The 24725-nt window shown below is 48.4% G+C and overlaps 1 protein-coding gene across 4 annotated transcripts in view; it reads right to left on the bottom strand.

Moving 5' to 3' along the window:
• cfap94 (cilia and flagella associated protein 94) overlaps positions 1-24725 on the bottom strand; it is a 175356-nt gene that overhangs the window by 29035 nt on the left and 121596 nt on the right. For all 4 annotated transcript variants that reach the window (XM_038811017.1, XM_038811013.1, XM_038811015.1 and 1 more), the window contains one exon: positions 10868-11082. In XM_038811017.1, coding sequence (XP_038666945.1) covers positions 10868-11082 — 215 coding nt within the window. The remainder of the gene's footprint in view (positions 1-10867; positions 11083-24725) is intronic.

The following is a 24725-nucleotide window of genomic DNA, read 5'->3' as shown; positions in this document are numbered from 1 at the left end:
TCAGCATCGGTTATCAAAGCCTGCAAAGAAACCTTCCCAAGGCATGGCATCCCACAGACGGTCATGTCCGACAATGTCCTTGCTTTGCCAGCTGGGAGTGGTTGGAATTCGCAAAACAGTACAGCTTCAAGCATGTGACGTCGAGTCCACGCTTTCCTCAATCGAATGGCAGGGTGGAGAAAGGTGTTCACATTATTAAGCAACTGATCAGCAAGGCCGCTGACTCGAAGTCCGACATACACTTGGCTCTATTGTCATACCGTTCGTCGCCTTTGAGCTCTGGGCTCTCACCAGCTCAAATGCTCTTCAATCGAGATGTGCGGACAACGCTACCGGCGTTACACTTCGCCAATCCATATCACTCGCCAGTCCTGGACAAGCTGCGTCACCAACGTCAGGGACAAAAGCAGCACTATGACCAGCAGGCAAAAGTTCTGCATCCATTAGCAATCAACGACAGGGTTAGGTTGCGACACCCGGCTAGGGATTGGTCTAACATGGTGATGATGCACCGCCAAGTATCCCCACGATCTTACGTTGTGAAGTCTGATGATGGAATACTGTTTTGACGCAATCGGCGAGACCTGCTGAATGTTCTACCTTGTCAACCTGTATTTCTGGCGTTAGATCTGCAGGACGCTATCATGCGATATCCTGGGACTCCAGCAGTTAGTGCCCGAATGGACATAAAAACCTCTGGGTCTCCATGCCCACTCAGGAGGTCTACCCGAATCAGACGTGCACCCAACCGTCTGAACTTGTGAACATGACTGGTACAATCATTGCTCTGTTCTGTATTTGTGCATGAAACTAACTGTGTGTGATTTTTGTTTTTAGTTACAGCTCTGCAACTATGGAAAAAAGGGGGGGGATGTCGTGATCCTTGCATGGGTACGTACTGAAGGGGCTGATGGGTAATGGAAAGACCACCAGGGGGGGTGAATGAAAGAGAAAATGAAATGACAGAATGTATCTGCTATTAAAAATATATCAAGCTGAGGCAAGAGAGGAAACATGCTAATTTAAGTTAATTCATAAAAATATAAGAATAGGCCATCCAGCATCACACGTCTGTTCTGACATTCAATTCAGTATGGCTGATCTGCCTGCCTTGGCTGTGTAAGCCTCATTACCTTTGCTGATCAAAAAAATGCGAATTCAATGTTTGAATCGTTTCCAAAAAATTACTAACTCAAAAATTACTAACTCAGTGGGCTGGGTTCTCCATTTGGGAGGCTATGGGCTGGATTCTCCAATCACCGGTGCCAAAATCACATTCGGCAATCGGCCAGAAAATCCATTTTTACACCGGAATTGGGGCAGGTGCCATTTTTCCGATGCTCCGCCCCTTCAAAAACAGCGTACTACAGGAGTATGCCGCACACTTTCGGGACGGCCTCAGGATATCATCTGAGGCCCTTCCCCGATGCTCCGTTCCCGGTGGGCCGACTTCCCGATGGTGTGGGGCACATGTCTCTCACTTTTCGGGGACCTCGCATGATGGTGGCGGACTGTGTCCAGCGCCGCCCCACAGGAGCCGTTCCGCTGGCGGGGGGGGCTTCGGCAGGGGCTGAGGGAACTGGTGGGGGGTGGTGAAGGGGGGCAGTTTTTGGCAGGCCGGGTCCGCGCAGAGCTAGCGCCATGTTGTAGGGCACAGCCGTTGCAGGCGAGGCCACGGACCCGGTCAATCTGCGTCCGTATCGGCAGGTAAAGACAGGGGCTTTTTGTGGCGAGGTTGTGAGCCCCCCCACCGGGTGAAGCATCGGTGTAAGGGTGGTGCCAATGTTTTGGCAAGGTTGAAGCGGTCAGGTTAGGGTTAGTTTTCAGGGTTAGTTTTTGGCTGGAAGGTGAGCGAAGAAAGTTTCTGAAAAAATAACAGCCGGAGATTCTGTATTATTCTGGCAGGGGGTCAGGTCTCTTTCTTTAAAGCAGTTTCAAAATATCTCTCTTTCCAGTATTCAAGACATCTCTTTAAAACAAGTATTCCTATGTGCTAACTGTATTTAAAAGTGGATTGGGATCTGAGATGGTTTTTAAAAAAAATTTAGTGTACCCAATTATTTTTCCAATTAAGGGGCAATTTAGCGTGGCCAATCCACCTAGCTTGCACGTTTTTGGGTTGTGGGGGTGAAACCCACGCAGACACGGGGAGAATGTGCAAACTCCACACGGACAGTGACCCAGAGCCGGGATCGAACCTGGGACCTCAGCCCCGTGAGGCAGTTGTGCTAACCACTAGGCCACCGTGCTGCCCTTGAGATGGTTTTGATGTTTGGGTGAAAATAAAGATAGCAGTTAAGGGTTATTGTGCTCATGTATTGATTAGCAGTTTTTAAGGGATAATTGTAGGCTATTTTAATTATCGTGATGTTAAAGATATTTTAATACTGTGTTAGTAATAAAATTTGTTTTAATATACCATATCTCAATTTTGTGCGCAATCACTCCTAGAGCGAGATATCCTTTCCTCATAGTCTAAATATTGGGGTTTCTGTCCAGTATCCCAGCAAAGGTTTGGGTTTGGTCCGAAATCATAATACGGTTCTCTGCCTCAGTCTGGGGCCTCTGCACAGGCATCATTAGCCATGACCTTAGTGGGTAACCGTTGTCGCCTACTAGTCAACCCCTCACCTGAGGAAGTGCCTCAAAGATACCAGGAACTGAGCAGTACCCCAGGTTACATGCTCTTCCTGGAAATTGGGTGCAGATATGCATTATGTGCAGCTGGTGGTCGCACACCAACTGCACATTCATGGTGTAGAAGCCCTTCCTATTGATAAAGGACACCTCTTGTTGAATCAGTACTCGGAGGACGATGTGTGCCATTGATCACTCCCTGAACCTGGGGCATGCAAGCGATGGTAACAAACACTGCTGCCCGGGCATCTTGTTGAGCCTGGATCAGATTGAAAATGATATAGTCTGATGCCTGGGCGTATAGGGCCTCCATAACAGTATGGATGTATCTCTGTGCGGACATTTGCAATATCCCACACAGGTAGAGAGTGAGCATAGCTGGCTGTAGTCCAATATCCATGTATCTGCGGTTGGAGGGAGGAGTGACAGAGAATGTTAATAAGATGAGGGTTCCTTTGATCATCCAATGCCACCAGGTTACATGGTCACCCCGAGTTGTATTGCTGCCCACCCTTAGTCTGTGCCTCCCTCCCCCGGCTCCTTCGAGATGATGTTTCCCATTCTGCAACCTTGTCCCCATCAGTGACTGGAACCTGGCCTATTATGTATGAGCCTCTATTCTCACCACACGTCCCTGGCAAAGGGTACTGGTGGCTGTCGCAACCAGTGTTAGCGATTGGCTCTGTGGCCCCTGTCCGGTTTCTCCCAGTGGGCCTCCTCATTGTATGGGCCTTGTGCTATCCGCCAGGAGGATGGCAACTGGATGTGTGCTGAAGATGGTCAACTTGCACTGCCAGTCGGGTCCATGCTAGGATCCTGGTATGTGGGCAGGTTCTACAGATGGGGTTGAGCGAGGGATGTGTGCGTTTGCTGGGACCTTAGTTGCAGTGTTATGTGAAGCCTGGGATTAACACAGGTTGTGATGGAACCTGGCTGAGGGCAGGATGTATGGGGTCAAGGGCGCAGTGGACAGGCAGAGATTGGAGACAGCTCATGAGCCTCAGGAGTGGGTTAGCTGATAGTCTCGCTGGTGAAGCTTTTACTCTGAGAGGGGCTGTGTGCCAGAGAGGGTTCCAGTGGAACTGATGCCTGTGTCCTTTGTTTGAGGTGAGCTCTACTAATCCCCTCGTTGCTCTGCTCTGGGGTTGCGCTTAAGAGGAGTGCACAAAGGAGTGCCACTACCTAGTGGGTTGGCGACTGAGCATGGCCATGCCATCCCGTTGATGATACTGCTGGGTTATGAGGATTACCAGAGGGGAGTGCTGGTTGGGCTCCCACATACGAGGCACCTTCTGAGAATATACAGGATACAGTAGTGAGCAGTGTCAACCGTCAGGACATTGTAAGTTGCAGCCACGGGCTGGGTTTAAATTAAATAATGCAGCAATGGGGGCCTGAGCCAGCCACCCTGATTCCAAGGGGGTCATCCCAGGTCCATGCACTTGCAACCAAGTCATTCCCAGTTACTCTCTGAGGCCCAGGCAGACACCCCACCTCCCAGCAAGGCTTAAAGGTTGTGAGAATTGTCTTTCCTTCTTGCTCCTCCTCAACAGCCATGGCGCCCGGGCCCTGCTCGTAAATACTTGCACCAATTCATGCCCGCATGATTCCCACCTCAGAGGGGTGGAGCATCGCTGAGGGATGGAACGTCAGGTGTCCAGCCCATTCACTGTAGACAAATCAATATGAATCGCAGATTTGCTTGGAACCACCGGCATGGGACGCTCACCTTGACGCTGCCGCCAGTGGGGTGACAATTCCATTTTTCGCCCCATCGTGGATCTTGCTGCTGCCGTTGGGAGAATCCAGCCCAATGTTTGAAAAAAAAATTTTCATCCACCCTTTATGTGAAGAGCCCTTCCTGATATCACCCTGAGCTACCCAAACTTTAATTTTAAGGTTATGCCCTAACTTCTGTCCTCTAAACTGTTTTAGCCCACATATTGTTCTGGTGAATATGTGCATTTTATATTCACAGTTGTTCAACGTGGGTATTGTTGGCAAGGCCAGTATTTATTTCCCATCCCATCCAAGGTCAATATATCCTTCCTGAGATGTGGCACCCAGAAATGAACACAACTCTGAATGAGGTCTAACCAGATTATAACCCCATTATATTGCTTATCTATCCTCTCCAGGTCTTTCCTTTCAAAAATTAAAAAAAATGTGTTCTGAAAGTATTCAGGCTGATTATCATCAATGTTTTGTTCTCAGAAAATGTTGCTGATTATCATCTATGTTTTGTAATTAGAAAATGCAAACATTGACAGCTAAGAGATCAAGAAATATGCACGTATACAATTGCAAAAAGAGACCTAGAGAGGCCTAAGTTTAGAGTCAGTTATGAAACACTAAAATCAATGTTTATAGAGATATGTGAAGAAAGTTATAAATAAGGGCTGCCAAATCCTTTACATTCTCCACCCCCAGATAGTCCCATCCTTATGTCTATGGCATTGACGTACTTACTACCACATCAGTACCCCTCCTTCTGTCTATGGCATTGGTGCACTTACTGCCACATTAGTACTGGACCCAAGGCCACTTCCACCTTTGGTAGGGTCCTGAGAACAGGTGACTGCAGGAAGGATGTCACTGTCCTATGATATACGTGGGAGCCGAGTTGCATTTTTTAGGTACAAATGGATTGAGTTTGTCCTATTGACCTAAATTAATTTATGCCAGTTTTTAGTGCCTAGCCAGATGCCCACTGGCCATTGGAGGCCAGTAATATTTGTAGCTTTTATTCCTGTAGGACCAGGAAAAGCAGAAGTGTTCCTCCTAGGTCTACAAAAAAGAATAAATTTAATGTTATCCTTTCAGGAGACCACTACACCTCCACTCTGGTCCACTGGAGGCTCTGGCTGTTAATCAACTCAGTGAAAAAGAAGACCAATTTTACTTTTTAATTCATTCATAGGATGTGGGCAATACAGCCTAGACCAGCTTTGTTTGCCCATATCTAATTGCCTTAACTGACTAGCTGGCGGGTTGTCTTGGTGCCAGTGGTTTGGCATAATCAGAATGCAACTGAGAGCCAGGTCTACAATGACTTGGGCTTCACAGCAGTCAAAATGAGTGGGTGACAGGCTCACACTACCCACTGACCATCTGGTGTGTGCTGGAACTTACAACTGGCCAATAAGATGCCAACAGATAGCCAAACTTAATTCACCCAAATCTACCAACTCTCAGATTCCTCTTCCAGAGTTTTGATAAACCACAGGCTCTCTGTTAGGAAAACAAAAGGTAGTTTTAAGGGATTTACACTTGTATTGGTAAATATTAGAAATAAATTATAGCTATTAAGTTGGTTTAATTTAATGTTTCTGTGCTTGGAAGGGTAAAATCTATAAAAGCAAATTACTGCGGATGCTGGAATCTGAAACCAAAGGAGGAAATGCTGGAAAATCTCAGCGGGTCTGGCAGCACCTGTAGGGAGAGAAAAGAGCTAATGTTTTGAGTCCAGGTGACCCTTTGTCAAAGCTTTGGGGCATTGTATAACTACGGTTGTAGATAGGGTCTTTAACTAAATAGTGGGGGGGGGGGGGGGGGGGATTCAGTTTGGGGATCCTCTTTTATGAGTGATGAGCTGCATCAGTTCCTGCTCCTCAGCAAGTGAATCGCCTCGAGCAGGACAACCAGCTACAACCCCCAGGGAAACGTGGAGAGGGAGAACGGGACAGTCTGGAAGGCTGTCCTGCTGGCCCTGTGGTCTAAAAACTTCCCGTCTCCCGCTGGCAGGAGGTCCTCCCCGATGCGCTCCACTCCATCCGATCGCTCCTCTGCACCGTGACTAACGAGACCCCTCACGAATGTGTGTTTGTCTTCCCCAGGAAGTCCACCTCTGGGGTTTCGCTCCCAACATGGCTGACAGTTCCTGGATCCGTCCTCCTTCAGAAACTTGTGTGGACCCATAAGTCATACCCCTTGGTCGAAAAAGTCCACCTCTTATATGCTAACCCACAGTACACCTACGTGGCACACTCCGACGGGCGCCAGGACACAGTCTCCCTCCGGGACCTGGCACCCGCTGGATCCCCAGCCACGACCTCCGACCTGACACTGCCCCCCCCCTCCCGGTTGCCTCTTTTATGCCTGCGCTCCTCATCCTCCCTCCAGCGAACCTCACCGCCGCCCCCACCCCAGCAGGATGTGTCCTCCCACTAGTTCCACTCAGGGGTGACGAAGACGAGGACAACATGCTCCCGGAGTCGCAGGTGACCAAGTCGGCACCCACATCACCACCAGGACTGAGGCGATCGCAGAGGAGGGTCAAGGCCCCCGACAGACTTAACTTGTAATATTTTCCACCACCCCCATCTGACTCCTTTTTTTAAAACAGGGGGTGAATGTCGTAGTCACCACTAGTAGTATATTACATGTATTAGGGCACTGCCCATATATTAGAGGTACAAGGGTAAATCCCTACCTGCTGGCTCCGCCCAGTAGATGGCGTACAAATATGTGTGCTCTCCTGTGTTGCAGCCATTCTGGTTTCAGCTACAGGAGGCACAACATCATTGCTCAATTATGCCTCGATTGTTCCACTATTCTAGTCTTTGTGGTGATTGATAGTGCATCACGGTTGTGTGGAAAATTAGACATCAAAGTTAAAGGAGAGGGGAGAAGTGCAGGTTAATGATGAGGAATTCCAACTAGTTAAAGGGGCAGAGGGCTCAGGAGAGGTTAGTAAAGTTTCCACACCACTTAATAGATCAGAGAGTATAGAAGGTGGCAGGAATCTAATCTCAGGCAGAACAAAAAAGGTGACAAGTATGAGAGGGAGGTGGTCAATGCAGGACTGAGGGTGTTGTACCGAAATGCGCACAGTATACGGAACAAAGTAAGTGAGCTTGTTGTGCACATTGCAATTGGCCGGTAAGATTTTGTGGGCATCACAGAGACATGGCTGTAAGGGGATGAGGGCTGGGTTCTAAATATCCAAGGATATGTGTCCGATCGAAAGGACAGGCAGTTGGGAAAAGGGAGTGGGGTTGCATTGTTAGTAAGGAATAAAGTTAAATTGATAGCAAGAAACAATATAGAATCAGAAGGCATAGAATCTGTGTGGGTAGAGTTGAGGAATCACAAAGTAATAAAGACCCTGATGGGAGTTATGTACAGGCCCACTAGCAGTAGTCAGGATGTAGGGCAGAAAATAAATCAGGAGATAAAAAGGCATGTAAAAAAGGCAATATTACAATAATCATGGGAGACTTCAATATGCAGGTGAACTGGGAAAATCAGGTTGGCAGTGGATCCCAAGAAAAGGTATTTGTAGAATGTCTAAGATTTTTTTTTGGAGCAGCTTGTGACAGAGCCTACGAGGAAACAGGTAATTCTGGATTTGGTGATGTGTAATGAGGCAGACTTGATTAGGGAACTTAAGGTGAAAGAACCCTTAGGGAGCAGTGACCACAATATGATAGAATTTACCCTGCAGTTTGAGAGGGAGAAGCTGCAATCAGATGTAACGTATTACAATTAAATAAGAGTAACTACAAAGACATGAGGGAGGAGCTGGCCAGAGTTGATTGGGAAAGGAGCCCAGCAGGGAAGACAGTGGAACAGCAATGGCAGAACTTTTGGGGAGTTATTCGGGAGGAAACAAAAATTAATCCCAAGCAGGAGGAAACATGCTAAAGGGAGCAAGAGATAGCCATGGCTGGCAAGGAAAGTCAAGGACAGCTTAAAAACAAAAGAAAAAGCATATAAAGTGGTGAGTATTAGTAGGAAGCCAGAGGATTAGGGAGCCTTTAAAAGCGAGCAGAGGATAACTAAAAAAGCACCAAGTGGGGAGAAGATGAAAATATGAGTGTAAGCTAGCTAGCAATAGAAAAGTAAGAGAGAGGCAAAAATAGACATTGGACCACTGAAAAATGAGACTGGAGAAGTAATAATAAGAAACGAAGAAATGACAGAAGAACGGAATAGTTATTTTGCATCACTCTTCACAGTGGAAGACACCGGTGGGATGCCAGAGCTCAGGTGAGTGCAGTGGCCATCACTAAGGAGAAGGTTCTTGGGAATCTGAAAGGTCTGAAGGTGGATAATTCACTTGGAATGGATGGACTACACCCCAGCATTCTAAAATAGATAGCTGAGTAGAATGTGGAGGCATTGGTGGTGATCTTTGAGGAATCACTGGGTTATAAAAAGTAATATAAAATGGAGGGTCTCAGAGGACTGGAAAGTGGCTAATGTAAGAAGGAAGGAAGGCACAAGGAAATTAAAGGCTGGTTAGCCTGACTTCGGTCATTGGTAAGATTTTAGAGTCCATTATTAAAGATGAGATCGCGGAGTACTTGGATGCATGATAAAAAGGACTGGGTCAGCACGGCTTCATCGAGGGGAGGTCGTGTCTAACAAATCTGTTAGAATTCTTTGAGGAGGTAATAAGGAAGTTAGACAAAGGAGAACCAGTGGACATGATTTATTTAATTTCCAGAAGGCCTTTGACAAGGTGCCGCCCAGGAGACTGTTAAATAAGTTAAGAGCCCATGGTGTTAAGATTCTGGAATGGATAGAGAATTGGCCGACTTGCAGAAGGCAGAGAGTGGTGATGAAGTGGTCTTTTTCAGGATGGCAGCCGGTGACTAGTGATGTGCCTCAGGGGTTGGTGCTGGGACCACATGTTTCACAATATGCATGAAAGATCTGGAAGAAAAGACTGAAGGCACAGTTGCTAAGATTGCAGATGATACAAAGATCTGTAGAGGGACAGGCAGTATTGAGGAAGCAGGGGGGCTGCAGAAGGACTTGGGCAGGCGAGGAGAGTAGGCAAAGAAATGGCAGATGGAATACAATGTGGAAAAGTGTACGGTTATGCACTTTAGAACGAGGAATGGCGGCATAGACTATTTTCTAAATTGGAAAATGCTTAGGAAATCAGAAGCACAAATCAGAAGACTTGGAAGTCCTTGTTCAAGATTCTTTTAAGGTGCAGGTTCAGTCGGCAGTTAGGAAGGCAAATGCAATGTTAGCATTCATGTCGAGAGGGCTAGATTACAGGACCAGGGATGTACTTCTGAGGCTATACAAGGCTCTGGTCAGACCCCATTTGGAGTATTGTGAGCTTATTTTGGGCCTCGTATCTAAAGAAGGATGTGCTAGCCTTGGAAAGAGTCCAGAGGAGGTTCACAAGAATGATCCCTGGAATGAAGAGCTTGTCATATGAGGAACGGTTGAGGATCTATATCTGTACTCATTGGAGTTTAGAGGGGGGATCTTATTGAAACTTGCAGGATACTGCGAGGCCTGGGTAGAGTGGACTTGGAGAGGATGTTTCCACTTGTACGAAAACTAGAACCAGAGTGCACAATCTCAGACTAAAGGGACGATCCTTTAAACAGAGATAAGGAGGAAATACTTCAGCCAGTGGGTGGTGAATCTGTGGAACTCTTAGCCGCAGAAGGCTGTGGAGGCCAAATCACTGAGTGGCTTTAAGACAGCGATAGAAAGGTTCTTGATTAATCAGGGGATCAGAGTTTATGGTGGGAAGGCAGGAGAATGGGATGAGAAAAATATCAGCCATGACTCAATGGGCCGAGTGGCCTAATTCTGCTCCTATGTCTTATGGTCTTAATAAATGTGTTTTTCTTGTTGTCAAAACTAATTTATGGTTGCGTGACTCTATTCCTCCACGTTTTATTTTTTAAAAGTACTGGTCTTTTGAGCCAGGGTTCCATTCTGGGATCTTCCAAACTGGTTATATAATCAATTGGGATCATAACATGCACCCCTCTGCAATGATGTCCATCCATCTTACTGTCCATCCATGTTACTAAAATGTAAAGGTGGTCAAAGCTCAAGACGGCACCCTCCGTGCTTTCCTCACACTCACGCTGCAACCAAAGACTCTCCAACAGTATAATTTAATACTAATGGTATATCTCTTATTAATATTCTCAGCTGTGAAAGTATTACAAGATTAAAAACTATGGTAAAGGAATATAATGGTAGCATTCTGTTTTGTGATTGTTCGTAACATAGACGCTCACTCTGTCAGGTCAGGGGACCTTAAGACTGGAGCTGCGTGAAGGTCAGACCAAGCAGGCCATCGAGATTTCCTCCTCTAATGTTGACATTGTTCAACCAGTCACTTTCAGAGTCATTTTTCTGGTAGCAGTCAGGACGTTTTCAATGTCGTACCTTCAGACTCTGGGGTTGTTGGTTTAGTACCGACCCATACCCAATACTGAATTGCAATAAAATCAGAAAAAAATACCTTGATTCGAATTTCCACTTTGGTGAAAGCAGCAACAACAGTTAATATAGCATCATTTTCAGCCCGAGGTCTGATTTCCCAAAATCGGAAAGGCATATTGATGTGGTATCTCTGAGACAGGGTGAAAATGTTGAATGTGTCCATCTTAAAGGACAATATCTGTTCCTCCGGTTCAAATGTGATATTGTAAATACCATCTGTCCTCCACTGTTGACCTTTAAATGAGAAACAAGTGGTTAAAGTTGGGATTGAATTGTATCATTGGAGGTGAAGGCACGCCACCAGGGCCAAAGGTGGAAGCCGACCCCACTTTGGCTGATGGCGGAACACTGTATGGCATATTGCCAGCAGCAGTAATTAAAGGCAACCTTCAATTAAGTACAGCAATCTGATCCATCCAATGAGAGAAATATTGAACTCCGTGACAGGTAATTCTGAATGTATGGCTTCGCTCCAATGCAAATTATAGAATCCCTACAGTGCAGAAGGAGGCCATTTGGCCCATCGAGTCTGCATTGGCCCTCTGAAAGAGCACCCCACCTAGGCCCAATCCCCCACCCTATCTCCGTAACCCCATCTAGGGGCAATTTAGCAGTCAATCCTCCTAACCTGCACATCTTTAGACTGTGGGAGGAAACTGGAGCACCCGGAGGAAACCCACGAAGACACGGGAAGAATGTGAAAACTCCACACAGTCACCCGAGGTCATGTGTGAGGCAGCAGTGCTAACCACTGTGCCACCTTAATCTGCTTTATCTCAAAATAAGGACAACCAGAGCAATGCAGAAGACTCCCCAAGGGAGGCCCACTTACTCCACTTCACTCTGATGTGAGGTTGGGCTCTGGCTCAGAATGTTATACTGCTCACAGTGTGACATGGATTTGTTATATAACTGAGTACTTTTTCAATAGTCTGTTTTGCTATAAATGTTACATTATAGTAAAACCGTTTCCTCACCTTTGGGGGAATGTTATAAATGTTACGTTTCCCTACCTTTGGGGGCACCCACCTCAGGTTCCCACCGAATAGTCCATTGCCCAATATCATGGGTAAAGTTTATAACATCCCCAGATGTATCCGGCAAGGAGTCTTTTGCAAAAAGGTGCACTGCAATACTTTTACAAATTCCAGAATTAGCACTTGTGGTAGTCACCACTAGCAATATTACATGTATTATGGTAAGGCCCGTATAGTGGAGGTACATGGGTAAATCCCTGCCTGCTGGCTCCTGCTAGTAGGCGGCATATAAATGTGTGTGCTCGCTGGTGCTGCAGCCATTCTGGTTTGTTGAAAATTCACCACTATTCTTAGAATTCCCCCTCTACCAAAAAGGGCCGACATTCTAAATGGTGAACAGGGATTCTCACTCCCTGACTCCGATGCAGGCTTCGGCGGGTGCTATTCAGGTCAAACTATATTTTCAAGTTATCCCCGGTATAACCCATACCTTCACCGAAGATTTCATCTACTTACCACTTAGTAGCATCGATCCTGGGTCCCGCATTGCTAAGTAAGTAAAGTAGACTTAGGAATAACCATTGTTTCAGGTTAAAACTTTTAAGTTATTTTATTATTATATTTTTTGTCTTTTAAAAGATGCCATCACTGTCTTTACAGAAAAGTAAAAAGATCTTGCTTCTGGATCCTGCTGGTTGGTTGAAGGGACCTTCAAGCCCAACTTGACAATCAATCTTCTTTTTAAAATTTGGTCTTCTTTAGATGTATTCGCTGGTGAGCTCGGTTGCTATGTCCTATCTTTCCCATGTACCGAGCTGTGAGAGCTGGCTCTGGTGGCTGTCCCCTTTCTTTGGGTTTATATATTTTATTAAAAACAGTTATTAAGTTTTTATCACTTTATTGTAAAATAACTTTTATTTCACTTTGATTGTAAAAAGTATCTTTGATCTAAACATTCTAATACAACTAAGTATTCATTTTGACATGACCTTACCTCTCAGGTCTCTGATTACATTGTTTCCTTTGTGATGTTCAAAGTACCTTTGTGATATTCAAAAATGCTTTGGTTTCAAGAGGTGTTACTTTTAATTCCTGTCATTTCTATAGTTTTATTTCCAATTGTGTCCCCAACTCATAATTTTAACTTTGATTTTGCTTTAAATTATGTAGACTGATAGTCTCCAATTTTCTTTAATTTACAAGGTGTTAGCAGAATTTCACACCTAGCATTGTCACCAAATTCAACTGAACCTCATCTTTTCCTTTCCAGCTGCTTACTAAGATAGTTAATTTCAATGAAGGTGTGAAACATTGCTTTTAGCGGAATGCTAAAAATCCACTTGGTTATAACTTGAAAGGTTTACATTTATCACTTAACTCAATTGAAATCCTCATCCATGCTTTTCCAGATGCTTACTAAGATAATTAATTTCAATGAAGGTGTGAACCATTGTTTTTAGCTTCATACAAAAATCCTGTTTGTTTGGGAGAAGGAATCTGCATTTTATAATCCTGCTCTTTGCAGCTGCTGTTGACCCTTCGTGGGATCTTTCCATGTATCCTCTCATGTTTCTCTCAGACCAGATATTGCCAGACTTCCATGTTTCAAATGACACATCTTTCCATATTATCAATTACAGGTTCCAGCTACAGGAGGCACAACATATTTGCTCAATAAAGCCTCAATTATTCAACTACTCTCGTCTTTGTAGTAATTGATAGTGCATCAATGTATTGAGCAAAGATTTTTTTTTAACAATGGATCTCCGTATCAAGCCTGATCGCCTGCAGCTGAGCCCTTAAGCAGCCAATGCTACATCCGCCTTTGACCACTGGCTAGCCTGCTTCGAAAGCTACCTCTGAACATATGCTGAGGAACCTCGGACTCGCAGAAGCACAAAGTCCTTTATTCACGAGTGAGCCCTGACATTTTTCCTCTCATCCAGGATGCGCCCACTTACTCCGAAGCGATGGAGCTCCTGAAGGAATATTACGTTTGACCAGTCAACCAAGCATACGCCAGACACCTCCTGGTCACGAGACAGCAACTCCCCGGGGAGTCTCTGGACGATTTCAGGCGTGCCCTGCACATCCTAGGTAGCAATTGTGACTGCCAGGCAGTTTCGGCAGTCCAGCACACAGAACTTTTAATTTGCAAACTTAGGTTATGGGCAGGAGGTCTGCGTACGTCCGCCAGTGGCTACTGGAAGGGGGTACGCTTGATCTTGCTGGAACTAGGCAGCTTGCTAACTCGTTAGAAGTGGCCTCCCGTAACGTCCGGTCATTTGCCCCCGACCGCGCGGCACCCTTGTGGGCCCCACTAGCTGCCGTCTCCAGCTCACCACAAGCCTGCGCCACGCGGCAGCCAGCCAAACCTGGAGGGCCCAAGTGCTATTTTTGCGGGCACAACAAACACCCCAGGCAGCGCTGCCCGGCGCGGAGTGCGACCTGCAACGCATGTGGGAAGAAGAGACACTTTGTTTCCGTTTGCCAGGCCTGGCCGATCGCCGCTGTTTCCAGGCCCGGCGTTCCTACACCCCCATGTGCGACCCAGCACGCCGCCATTTCCTCCTTCCAAGCCACGTGCGGCCCGTGGGCGTCGCCATCTTCTTCACCGCAGGCCACGTGCGGCCCGTGGGCGCCGCCATCTTCAGTGCCATTTTGTACGGCGCCTCAGGACCCCTGCTCATCTGGCCATTCATCGCCTGCCTCTACCTCCACCACCGCTGACCAGCCCGGGACCTCTCAGCATCTGCCGCAGCTCTCCTCGATCACCCTGGATCAGTCCCGGCCCTGCAACCTCACGACCGCAACAACGACGGTGAAGATCGATGGGCACAAGATGACCTACCTTTTTGCCTCCAGGAGCACAGAGAGCTTCATCCGTCCCACGACGGTAAGGCACTGCTCCCTTGCGGTACACCCAGAAAATCTCCCTGCCCCTGGATCCCGTTCCGTGGAAATCCGGGGGTACCGCATCACGACCCTCACCGTCCAAGGCATAGAGTTTAGCAACTTCTGGCTCTACGTCCTCCCCCACCTCTGCACTGCCCTGTTACTCGGCCTGGACGTCCAGTGCCATCTCCAAAGCTTAACCTTAAAATTCAGCAGACCCCTAGCCCCCCTCACCGTATGCAGCCTCACGAACCTTAAGATCGATCCACCTTCCCTGTTTGCTAACCTCACCCCGGATTGCAAACCCGTCGCCACCAGGAGCACACGGTACCGTGCCCAGGACAGGACCTTCATCAGTCGGAGGTCCAACGGCTTCTGCGGGAAGGGGTCATTGAGGCCAGCAATAGCCCCTGGAGAGTTCAAGTGGTAGTAGTAAAGACTGGGGAGAAGCACAGGATGGTCATTGACTACAGTCAGACTATCAATCGGTACACGCAGCTCGACACGTACCCCCTCCCACGCATATCTGACATGGTCAATCAGATTGCTCAGTATTGGGTTTTTTCCACAGTGGACCTGAAGTCCGCTTACCACCAGCTCCCCATCCGCCCTGAGGACCGTCAATACACTGCGTTCAAAGCAGATGGCTGCCTCTATCACTTCCTTAGGGTTCCCTTCGGCGTCACTAATGGGGTCTTGGTCTTCCAACGAGAGATGGACCGAATGGTTGACCGGTATGGACTGCGGAACACCTTCCCTAGATAACGTCACCATCTGCGGCCACGATCAGCAGGACCACGATGCAAACCTCCAAAAATTCCTCCAGACTGCCAAACTCCTTAACCTCACGTACAATAAGGAGAAATGCGTGTTCTGCACCAACCGCTTAGCCATCCTTGGCTATATTGTGGAAAATGGAGTTCTAGGGACCGACCCTGATCGCATGCGCCCTCTCATGGAACTTCCGCTCCCCCACTGCCCCAAGGCCCTGAAACGATGCCTGGGGTTTTTCTCCTACTATGCCCAGTGGGTGCCTAATTATGCGGACAAGGCCCGCCGACTCATTCAGTCCACAGTTTTTCCCCTGACGGCTGAGGCCCGCCAGGCCTTCAACCGCAGCAAGGCAGACATCGCCAAGGCCACGATGCACGCAGTCGACGAGACCCTCCCCTTTCAGGTGGCGAGCGATGCATCGGACGTAGTTCTGGCCGCCACCCTCAACCAGGCGGGCAGGCCCGTGGCCTCCCTTTTTCGCACTCTCCATGCCTCCGAAATGCGGCACTCCTCTGTCGAAAAGAAGGCCCAAGCCATTCTGGAAGCTGTGCGGTATTGGAGGCATTACCTGGCCGGCATGAGATTCACTCTCCTCACTGACCAACGGTCGGTTGCCTCCATGTTCAATAACACACAGCGGGTCAAGATCAAAAACGACAAGATCTTGAAGTGGAGGATCGAGCTCTCCACCTATAATTACAAGATTTTGTATCGCCCGGGTAAGCTCAACAAGCCCCTTGACACCCTATCCTATGGTACATGTGCCAGCTCACAAGTGGACCGACTCCGGACTCTCCACTATGACCTCTGCCACCCGGGGGGTCACCCAGTTCTTCCATTTCATCAAGGCCCGCAACCTGCCCTACTTCATTGAGGAGGTCAGGACCGTCACCAGAGACTGCCAGGTTTGCGCAGAGTGCAAGCCGCACTTCTACCGGCCAGATGGAGCGCACTAGGTGAAGGCCTCCCGCACCTTTGAGCGCCTTAGCGTGGACTTCAAAGGGCCCCTCCCCTCCACCGACTGCAACACGTACTTTCTGAAAGTGGTTGATGAGTACTCCTGGTTCCCTTTCGACATCGCATGCCCCGATATGACTTCTGCCACGGTCATTAAAGCCCTCCACAGCATCTTCACACTGTTCGGTTTTCCCACCTACATCCACAGCGATAGGGATCCTATTGTATGACTGATGAGCTGCGTCAGTTCCTGCTCAGCAAGGGCATTGCCTCGAGCAGGACGACCAGCTACAACCCCCGGGGAAACAGGCAGGTGGAAAGGGAGAACGGGACGTCTGGAAGGCCGTCCTGCTGGCCCTGCGGTCCAAAGATCTCCTGGTCTCCCGCTGGCAGGAGGTCCTCCCCAACGCGCTCCACTCCATCCGATCGCTCCTCTGCACCGTGACTAACGAGACCCCTCACGAACGTGTGTTTGCCTTCCCCAGGAAGTCCACCTCCGGGGTCTCGCTCCCAACATGGCTGATAGTTCCTGGACCCGTCCTCCTTCACAAGCATGTGCGGACCCGTAAGTCGGACCCCTTGGTCGAAAGAGTCCTCCTCCTAAACGCGAATCCGCAGTACGCCTACATGGCACACCCTGTCGGGCGCCAGGCCACAGTCTCCCTCGGGACCTAGCACCCGTTGGATCCCCACCCACGGCCCCCGACCGGACACTGCCCCCCCCCCACCCCTCCCGGTTGCCTCATTCACCCCTGCGCCACTTGCCTCCCTCCAGTGAACCTCACCGCAGCCCCCGCCCCAGGAGGATCCGTCCTCCCACTGGTTCCACTCAGGATGACAAAGACGAGGACAACACGCTCCTGGAGTCACAGGTGACCAGGTCGGTGCCCATATTACCACCAGAACTGAGGCGATCGCAGAGGAGGGTCAAGGCCCCCGACAGACTGAACTTGTAATGTTTTGCACCACCCCTGCCGGACTCTTTTTTTAATAGGGTTGAATGTGGTAGTCACCACTAGCAGTATTACATGTATTACGGTAAGGCCCGTATAGTAGAGATACATGGGTAAATCCCTGCCTGCTGGCTCCACCCAGTAGCCGGCGTATAAATGTGTGCGCTCGCCAGTGCTGCAGCCATTCTGAATCCAGCTACAGGAGGCACAACATCTTTGCTCAATAAAGCCTCGATTATCCCACTACTCTCCTCTTTGTGGTAATTGATAGAGCATCAGCACTTCGAGCCAATATTCAAGGGTGGGTGTGAATTAGGCTGAAAATAGCTAACAAACTCGGAAAGGCTGAATTGTGGACTTCCTTCATCTTGTAGATCCACCTCACACCTTGCAACCAGCCAAATGGGCAAACTGGCATGCGGGTTGGAGAGAACACCAGCAACTAAGAGAACACAGCTAAGGACCCTTGCAACCGAGTGGGGTAATGGGCAGCGCGAGGTGTGCAATCAGGGGGCAGGAATGAAGGTCCAGATGGTGTTCAGGAAGCCAGGGCGGGGGGATTACCATTGGTCTGGGAGCACGAACAGGTGGAAGTCATTCAGCTCCTTAAGCATGTTCTGCCATTCAGATAGATCACGTCCAATTTATACAAAGGTGTGCCAATTAGGTGGAATGGTCATGCTAAATTGCCCATTATAGTCCAAAGATATGCAGGTTAGGTGGAGGTACGGGATAGGGTGGGAGAGTGGGCTTAGGTAGGGTGCTCTTTCAGTGGGTTGGTGCAGACCTGATGGGCTGGTTGGCCTCCTTCTGCACTGTAGGGATTCTATGGATGTACCTTAACTTCATCCATACACCTTGGTTCTGAAATCTTTAATACCTTAAATATCTAGCAATCCGAATTTTAAAATTTTCAATTGTCCCCCAGCTAGCTTCAACAGATTTATGAGAGAGTTCCAGATATTTATGACTCTCCATGTGAAAAGGAACTTCCCAGACATCACTCCTAAAATATTATTATCTGTATTTAAGGAAATGCAAGCACAGTATGTGCAACCTGTTCTCAGAATTGAATCCTTTGAACCTCATATCATTCTGGTGAAACTTTGCTACCAAGGCCAAATTGTTCTTCCTGTGTACAGTTTCCAAAACTGAATGCTTGACTCCAGACGCGACGGGTAAATCACAAGAGAGGCCCCAGCTTCATGAACACCAATTTGTGCTTCATTCCTGCCTCCTGATTGCATACCTCGCCCTGTCCATTAACCCACTCGGTTGCAAGGGTCCTTAGCTGTGTTCTCTTAGCTGCTGGTGTTCCATCCCACCCCCGTGCCAGTTTGCCCATTTGCCAGGTGCAAAACCTTGTACGAATCACCTGTGTTATGGGCTTAAAAACTCCAAAATATATTATGAAGTCCACCTGACCTACAACCTTTATGTTGAGTTTGGCTAGGATGAGCACAAGAGCCTTCCCTTCAGGTGTGATTAATCAGTCTTCCCAGACACTTTAATCAAAACAAGCTTTGTTCCAAGAACTTAGTTAACTATATATATATACACACACACAATCGCAAGAATTTGTATCAATTACAAACATAAAGATATCACAGAGCTACAGTAATCTATGTATAACACTTAATGAATTCCCCTGAACTGTTCCAATTCAATAACAAAATCCAATAAACCACAAAATCCTTTTTTCAAGGGCATGGTCCAACACTCTGCATTTACTTGAATGAGGCTGGCTTTCCCTGAATATATGTATTAAGTTATCAAAGCAGGCAGCCACAAAAGTTTTTAAAATGAAAATATAGAAAGACAGGGAACACTTCATTCTCCTTGAGTCCACAGCAGTCAAAAACTCAAGATGAAACTAAAAAAGACCTCACAGACGCAGCTCAACTCCACCCACAAAATGCCATCATGGAAGCCATGTGATAGACAAAAACATTTTTTAAAGGGACACTCCCATGACACCTGACTCGCGGCATCTGGCGCGGTCCAATTATGCAGGACCAACTTGACACCGCATTCATCCAGTGCCCGGAAGACACCGGCCACATCGGCAAGGTCTTAACTGGGCACCGATTAATACTGGTCTCCACCAGTCGTGATGGTCACTTGGTGGTCTTAGAGGCCATTGGAGCACCCTAGGTGGTTGGGAACAGGATAGGGCAGCACCTCACACTCCGCCTTGGATTCGCACTCCAGTTGGCACTGCCAGGGCTCCTGGTTGGCACTGTAGAGTGCCATTACCTAGCTTTTGGCCGGTTAGAAGATATTCTGGTTTATCATTCCAGGTCCAAAATTGATGACCTGACATTTCTCCACATTGAATTCACCTTCCACATTTTTTCCCATTCATTTAATCTATCAATGCTGTACCTTTCTGCTGCCATCTATGTTACTTATTATGCCTTCTAAGGTGTTGTTGTTTGCAAACTTGAAAATATACCCATATATTCCTTCATCCAAGTAATTTATAAATATAGTGGAAAAGAGAATAGATCCCTGAGTGACACCACTTTCCTCCCTCTTTGATTCTCTTCTCACTTTCTATTTTCTTCCTGATCATTTATTCCTTCCTAGGCTGTGGAGGTTCTGGGATGAGAAAAGAGCAGCCCACAGGAGCAAATAAAGTTTAGAGGCAGAATTTTCCATTCTGGAGACTAAGTTAGGTGGCGGATGGGAAAGTCAGCATGATTCACACTGGGCAACGGACAGGTTAAACATGCACAATCTTACATCTTTTAGCTCATTATTTATGCATCAGCGAGGACCTCGGTGAATCTTGTGGTGGGGGCTGGTAGGAAGGCCCCCCATTACCTCATGGGGTCCAAGGTCCTGATGCTATATTTAAACATCACCAGAACAGACATTCATTCCAAGCCAGGTGTTATGGTGACAAAACAACTATGGTATCCAAATGAAGGAAACCATCTGCCCGTTCAGAGAAGCATTTTCCATCTGGGGATTCCCCTCCAGACCATCAGGAAAGGCAAGCAGTCCTCCTGGTAAAGGATGGGAACAGGAGGCCCTCCCGCCTGACCCACTGGCCTGTGAGGTCACTTGGGAGGTTAGTGCCCCGAAAAAGACCATCCAGCAAAGCAGGAAATTGATGAATGATTTGCTGTGCTCCGCTAGGGTAAGTGAACCTTCTAATCACTATACACTCACTGTCCCAAGGGCATCAGGCAGTCTAAGGGCTAGAGTCCAATGCGATGTATTGCATGATCAGCATCAAATGTCAGGCAGTCACTATAAACTTTCCATCTCATGTAGGTTCCTGCACAAACTGCATTTCAATCACTTAATCTGGAGGGCTCAGTAGATAGAACAGGAATGCATGCTTCTGGACAACTCTTTCATGCATTGTGCTGACGGTCAATCTGTCTGCCTTGATGCAAGATTGCACATAACAAAAAAGAGCGAGCCATGATCCGGGGGGGAGTACCCAGATATCCAGACCCTGTCAAGTTTTGAAGATCACGCTGCAGAGCTCCCTGGTGACGAGGGTTTTTTCCTGCATGGCAAATTGAGATTGGCCTCCCCCAAAATGTCAGTAAGGGTGCATCAGTAAAATGCAGGCAAAGACCGTGATGATTTTATTCTGCCTAGTCAATCATTAAATCACTCTTCTCTCCATTCCAGGTACCAGTAAGAAATAGGAGGGAGGACATCCTCCACCAGAAGATTTAGACCCAGCCCCTAGATCACCTGTGAGAATACAACATAGGTACATGCACCTTGGTGGGACCTAGTTCCAAAGTAGGTTCAGGCTCACAATCTGGTGATAACCTCACGGACAGGGATTCACAGCTGGAAGAGCCCAAGGTTTCCGACACCTGGAGGATTATTGGAGACGGGGCGGGATTCTCCCCTGCCCAGTGGGGCGGGGGGTCCTGGCGGGACGGAGTGGCGTGAACCACTCCGGCGTTGGGCCGCCCCAAAGGTGCGGAATTCTCCTCACCTTCAGGGGCTAGGCCCGCCCCGGAGTGGTTTGCGCCCCGCCGGCTGGCGGGAAAGGGGCTTAGCGCCACGCCAACCGGCGCCGAAGAGCCTCCGCTGGCCGGCGCGAGTTGGCGCATGCACGGAAGCGCCACCCTGTGCTGGCGTCATCGCCGCTCATGCGCAGAGGGCTTTGTTTCCACACCGGGAATGGCGGACCAGTACAGCCTCCGGTGCGGAAGCATAGAGTGCCCCCACGGCACAGTCCCACCCATGGATCGGTGGGTCCCGATCGCGGGCCAGGCCACTGTGGGGGCACCTCCCGGGGCCAGACCTCCCGCGCCCTCCCAAGAACCACGGAGGCCGCCTGCGCGGCCAGGTCCCGCCAGTAACGGACCTACTCCAATTTACGCCGGCGGGACTGGAAAAAGACGGGTGGGACTTCGGCCCATCGTGGGCCAGAAATTTGGGCAGGCCCGGCGCCATTGAGTCGCGCCAGACCCTGCCATTCTCCGAGGTGGGTGGCGCGATTCACACCGGGGCGTTTTTTTGGGGGGGGGGGAGAGAATTCGGAGGACGGCGGGGGCGGGATTCATGCCAACCCCCACCGATTATCTGACCCGGCCCGGGGGGGGGGGGGGGGGGGGGGGGGGGGGGGGGGGATGGTCGGAGAATCCCGCCCCAGGCTTATACTGGACTTGATCCTGTGAGACATGTTGGAGATGCAGTGACAGGCAGGGGAACAGCAGGCAGAGTTGTCAGAGGTTGTCCACAGAGTGGACTGAAGAATGGAGGGAGTTAGACTTAGAACAGTACAGCACAGAACAGGCCCTTCGGCCCTCGATGTTGTGCCGAGCAATGATCATCCTACTCAAACCCACGTATCCACCCCATACCCGTAACCCAACAACCCCCCCCCTTAACCTTCCTTTTTTTTTAGGACACTACGGGCAATTTAGCATGGCCAGTCCACCTAACCCGCACATCTTTGGACTGTGGGAGGAAACCGGAGCACCCGGAGGAAACCCACGCACACACGGGGAGGACGTGCAGACTCCGCACAGACAGTGACCCAGCCGGGAACCGAACCTGGGACCCTGGAGCTGTGAAGCATTTATGCTAACCACCATGCTACCGTGCTGCCCATAAACGGGCAGCACGTTCTTCCATGTTCTGGCTGCAGTTATGGCTCCGGCATGGAAGGCATTGAAGCCTCCATTGGAACGATGGCCTTGGACACCCAGGTCAAGATGTTTCTCTCAGATTTGAACTCAGACCTGCACACCATTATTCTAGCCATGGATACATTACAGCAGTGGCGAGAAGGGGAAGAATACCTTAACCTCCCTCCATGTTCCCCTTTTCCTCAAGGGGTCAGGGAGGCCATCAGGCACCCAAAGGGAGGAGTGCTAGCCAGGCACCCTGGGGCATCCACCCAGAACAATCCAAGGATGCTCCGCTGCTCTAACTCCCCTCTGCCAGTGACCCCATCAACTCTGGCAAGTGAGGCCAAGGAGTGTGCACCTTCACCTGAGCAGGAGACCCTTCACAAGCTATGGCCTTCAAGGCCTTGGGCCACCAGAGGACACCTGGCAAAGTCATCTCAGACAACAGGACATAGCAGTCAGCACGCTGCCTCCACCACTACTGCAGATGTTGGGGCTGTACCTAGGCATAGCAGTAGGGTAAGAAAAATTAAGAAGTTTTGAATTCACAGTGATGGTACAGCTGTTTGTTCATTGTGCTGACTTTTCACTTCTATAAATATATGTTGCATTGATCCTTCTCCAAATCTCATCCACTCAATTTTCTTCAATGTCCCATAGTCACTTAAGGGCCCAAAATGTAGTCCCTGAATGAACTTGCATCTGGATCTTCAGTTGCATTAATTCTAACACAATCTCACCACAGTGAGCCACCTTTATTTTCACATCTGCAACATCAGGAAATGCCCATCATTTGTGACAATGATGGTTGACCAATACACCAGTCAGCATTAAATCGCAGGCACACATGCTTTGGGCTCGGGAGAAATATTCATTGAGGTTAGTGATTCTCTTGTTGCTGTTGCACTGATGTCTGTTGTTTCTGGATGGCACAAGTAGTAATTGCAGCTTCGGTTACATTCTTCCTCCAATGTGTAGTTTGTAATGGCATTAATTTTCGAGTGAGTTCATGAAAAAGTAGTTTCAACTTCAAAGCCCACAGGAGCTATGCCTCTTCCACCTTTAACCAGGTATTCTGGGGGTAACCTTTGTCCCTGGAGAGTCAACCCTCGAAGTGTTGAGGTCCCTGTGGCATCTGTGACCAGAAGTTCCAGGTTTGGGTTCGACCCCATGATTTGGAGGCCAAGGAAGGTGTGTTTATAACGTGGCCAAATAAGTTGCTTGTCAATCTATAAATCCCTCCAATATACACCAATGGCAGGCAGTAAGAGTAGGAGAATTTCCTGGTCAGCGATACGTGATACAGACAGGTGCCCCTCCATCTATAGCATCTGGGGACAGGCTGGCATCCCTTTCCAGGAAAAACCTAGCCTAGGAAACAGACTTCATCATGTGCTGTGTCTACCACTATGTAAGATAAAGAAGAAATCGTGACGCCAAGATACTACATCTGAAATGGGACACAGTGTAAGATTTGACAAACTGGAAATGCACATTAATGAGCTATAGTTAAGTGTATTGTATTAAAGTTGGGCTGAGCTGCAGCCACCAACCAAGCTTTGGAGTCATAGAGCCTTACAGAACAGAAAGAGGCCCTTCAGCTCATAGTGTCTGCGCTGGCCATCAAGCACCTATCTATTCGAATCCCATTTTCCAGCACTTGGTCTATAGCCTTATATGTCAAGAAATTTCAATTGCTCATCTAAATGCTTCTTAAACGGTGAGGGTTCCTGTCTCTACCACCCTTTCAGGCAGTGAGTTCCAGATTCCCACCACCCTCTGGGCGAAAAGGTTTTTCCTCAAATTCCCTCTAAATCTCCTGCTCCTTACCTTAACTCTATGCCCCCTGGTTATTGGCCCCTTTATTAGAGGGAAACATTTCTTCCTATCTACCCTTTCTATGCCTTCATAATTTTGTACCCAATCAGGTCCCCCCTCAGCCGTCTCTGCTCTAAGGAAAAGAGCCCTACCCTAACCTCTCTTCATAGCTGAAACGCTCCAGCCCAGGCAACACCTTGGTGGATCTCCTTTGCACCCTCTCCAGTGCAATCACATCTTTCCCATAGTACGGTGACCAAAACTGCACACAGCTGTGGCCTAACAAGCGTCTTATACAGCTTCATCATAACCTCCCTGCTCTTATATTCTATGCCTCGGCTATAAAAGGCAACTATCCAAGATGTCGTCCTAATCAACTTGTGTTCTGC

This window comes from Scyliorhinus canicula, chromosome 11 (assembly GCF_902713615.1).
Source record: "Scyliorhinus canicula chromosome 11, sScyCan1.1, whole genome shotgun sequence".
Classification (NCBI taxonomy): Eukaryota; Metazoa; Chordata; class Chondrichthyes; order Carcharhiniformes; family Scyliorhinidae; genus Scyliorhinus; species Scyliorhinus canicula.
This window is presented reverse-complemented; position numbering and strand designations above follow the sequence as displayed.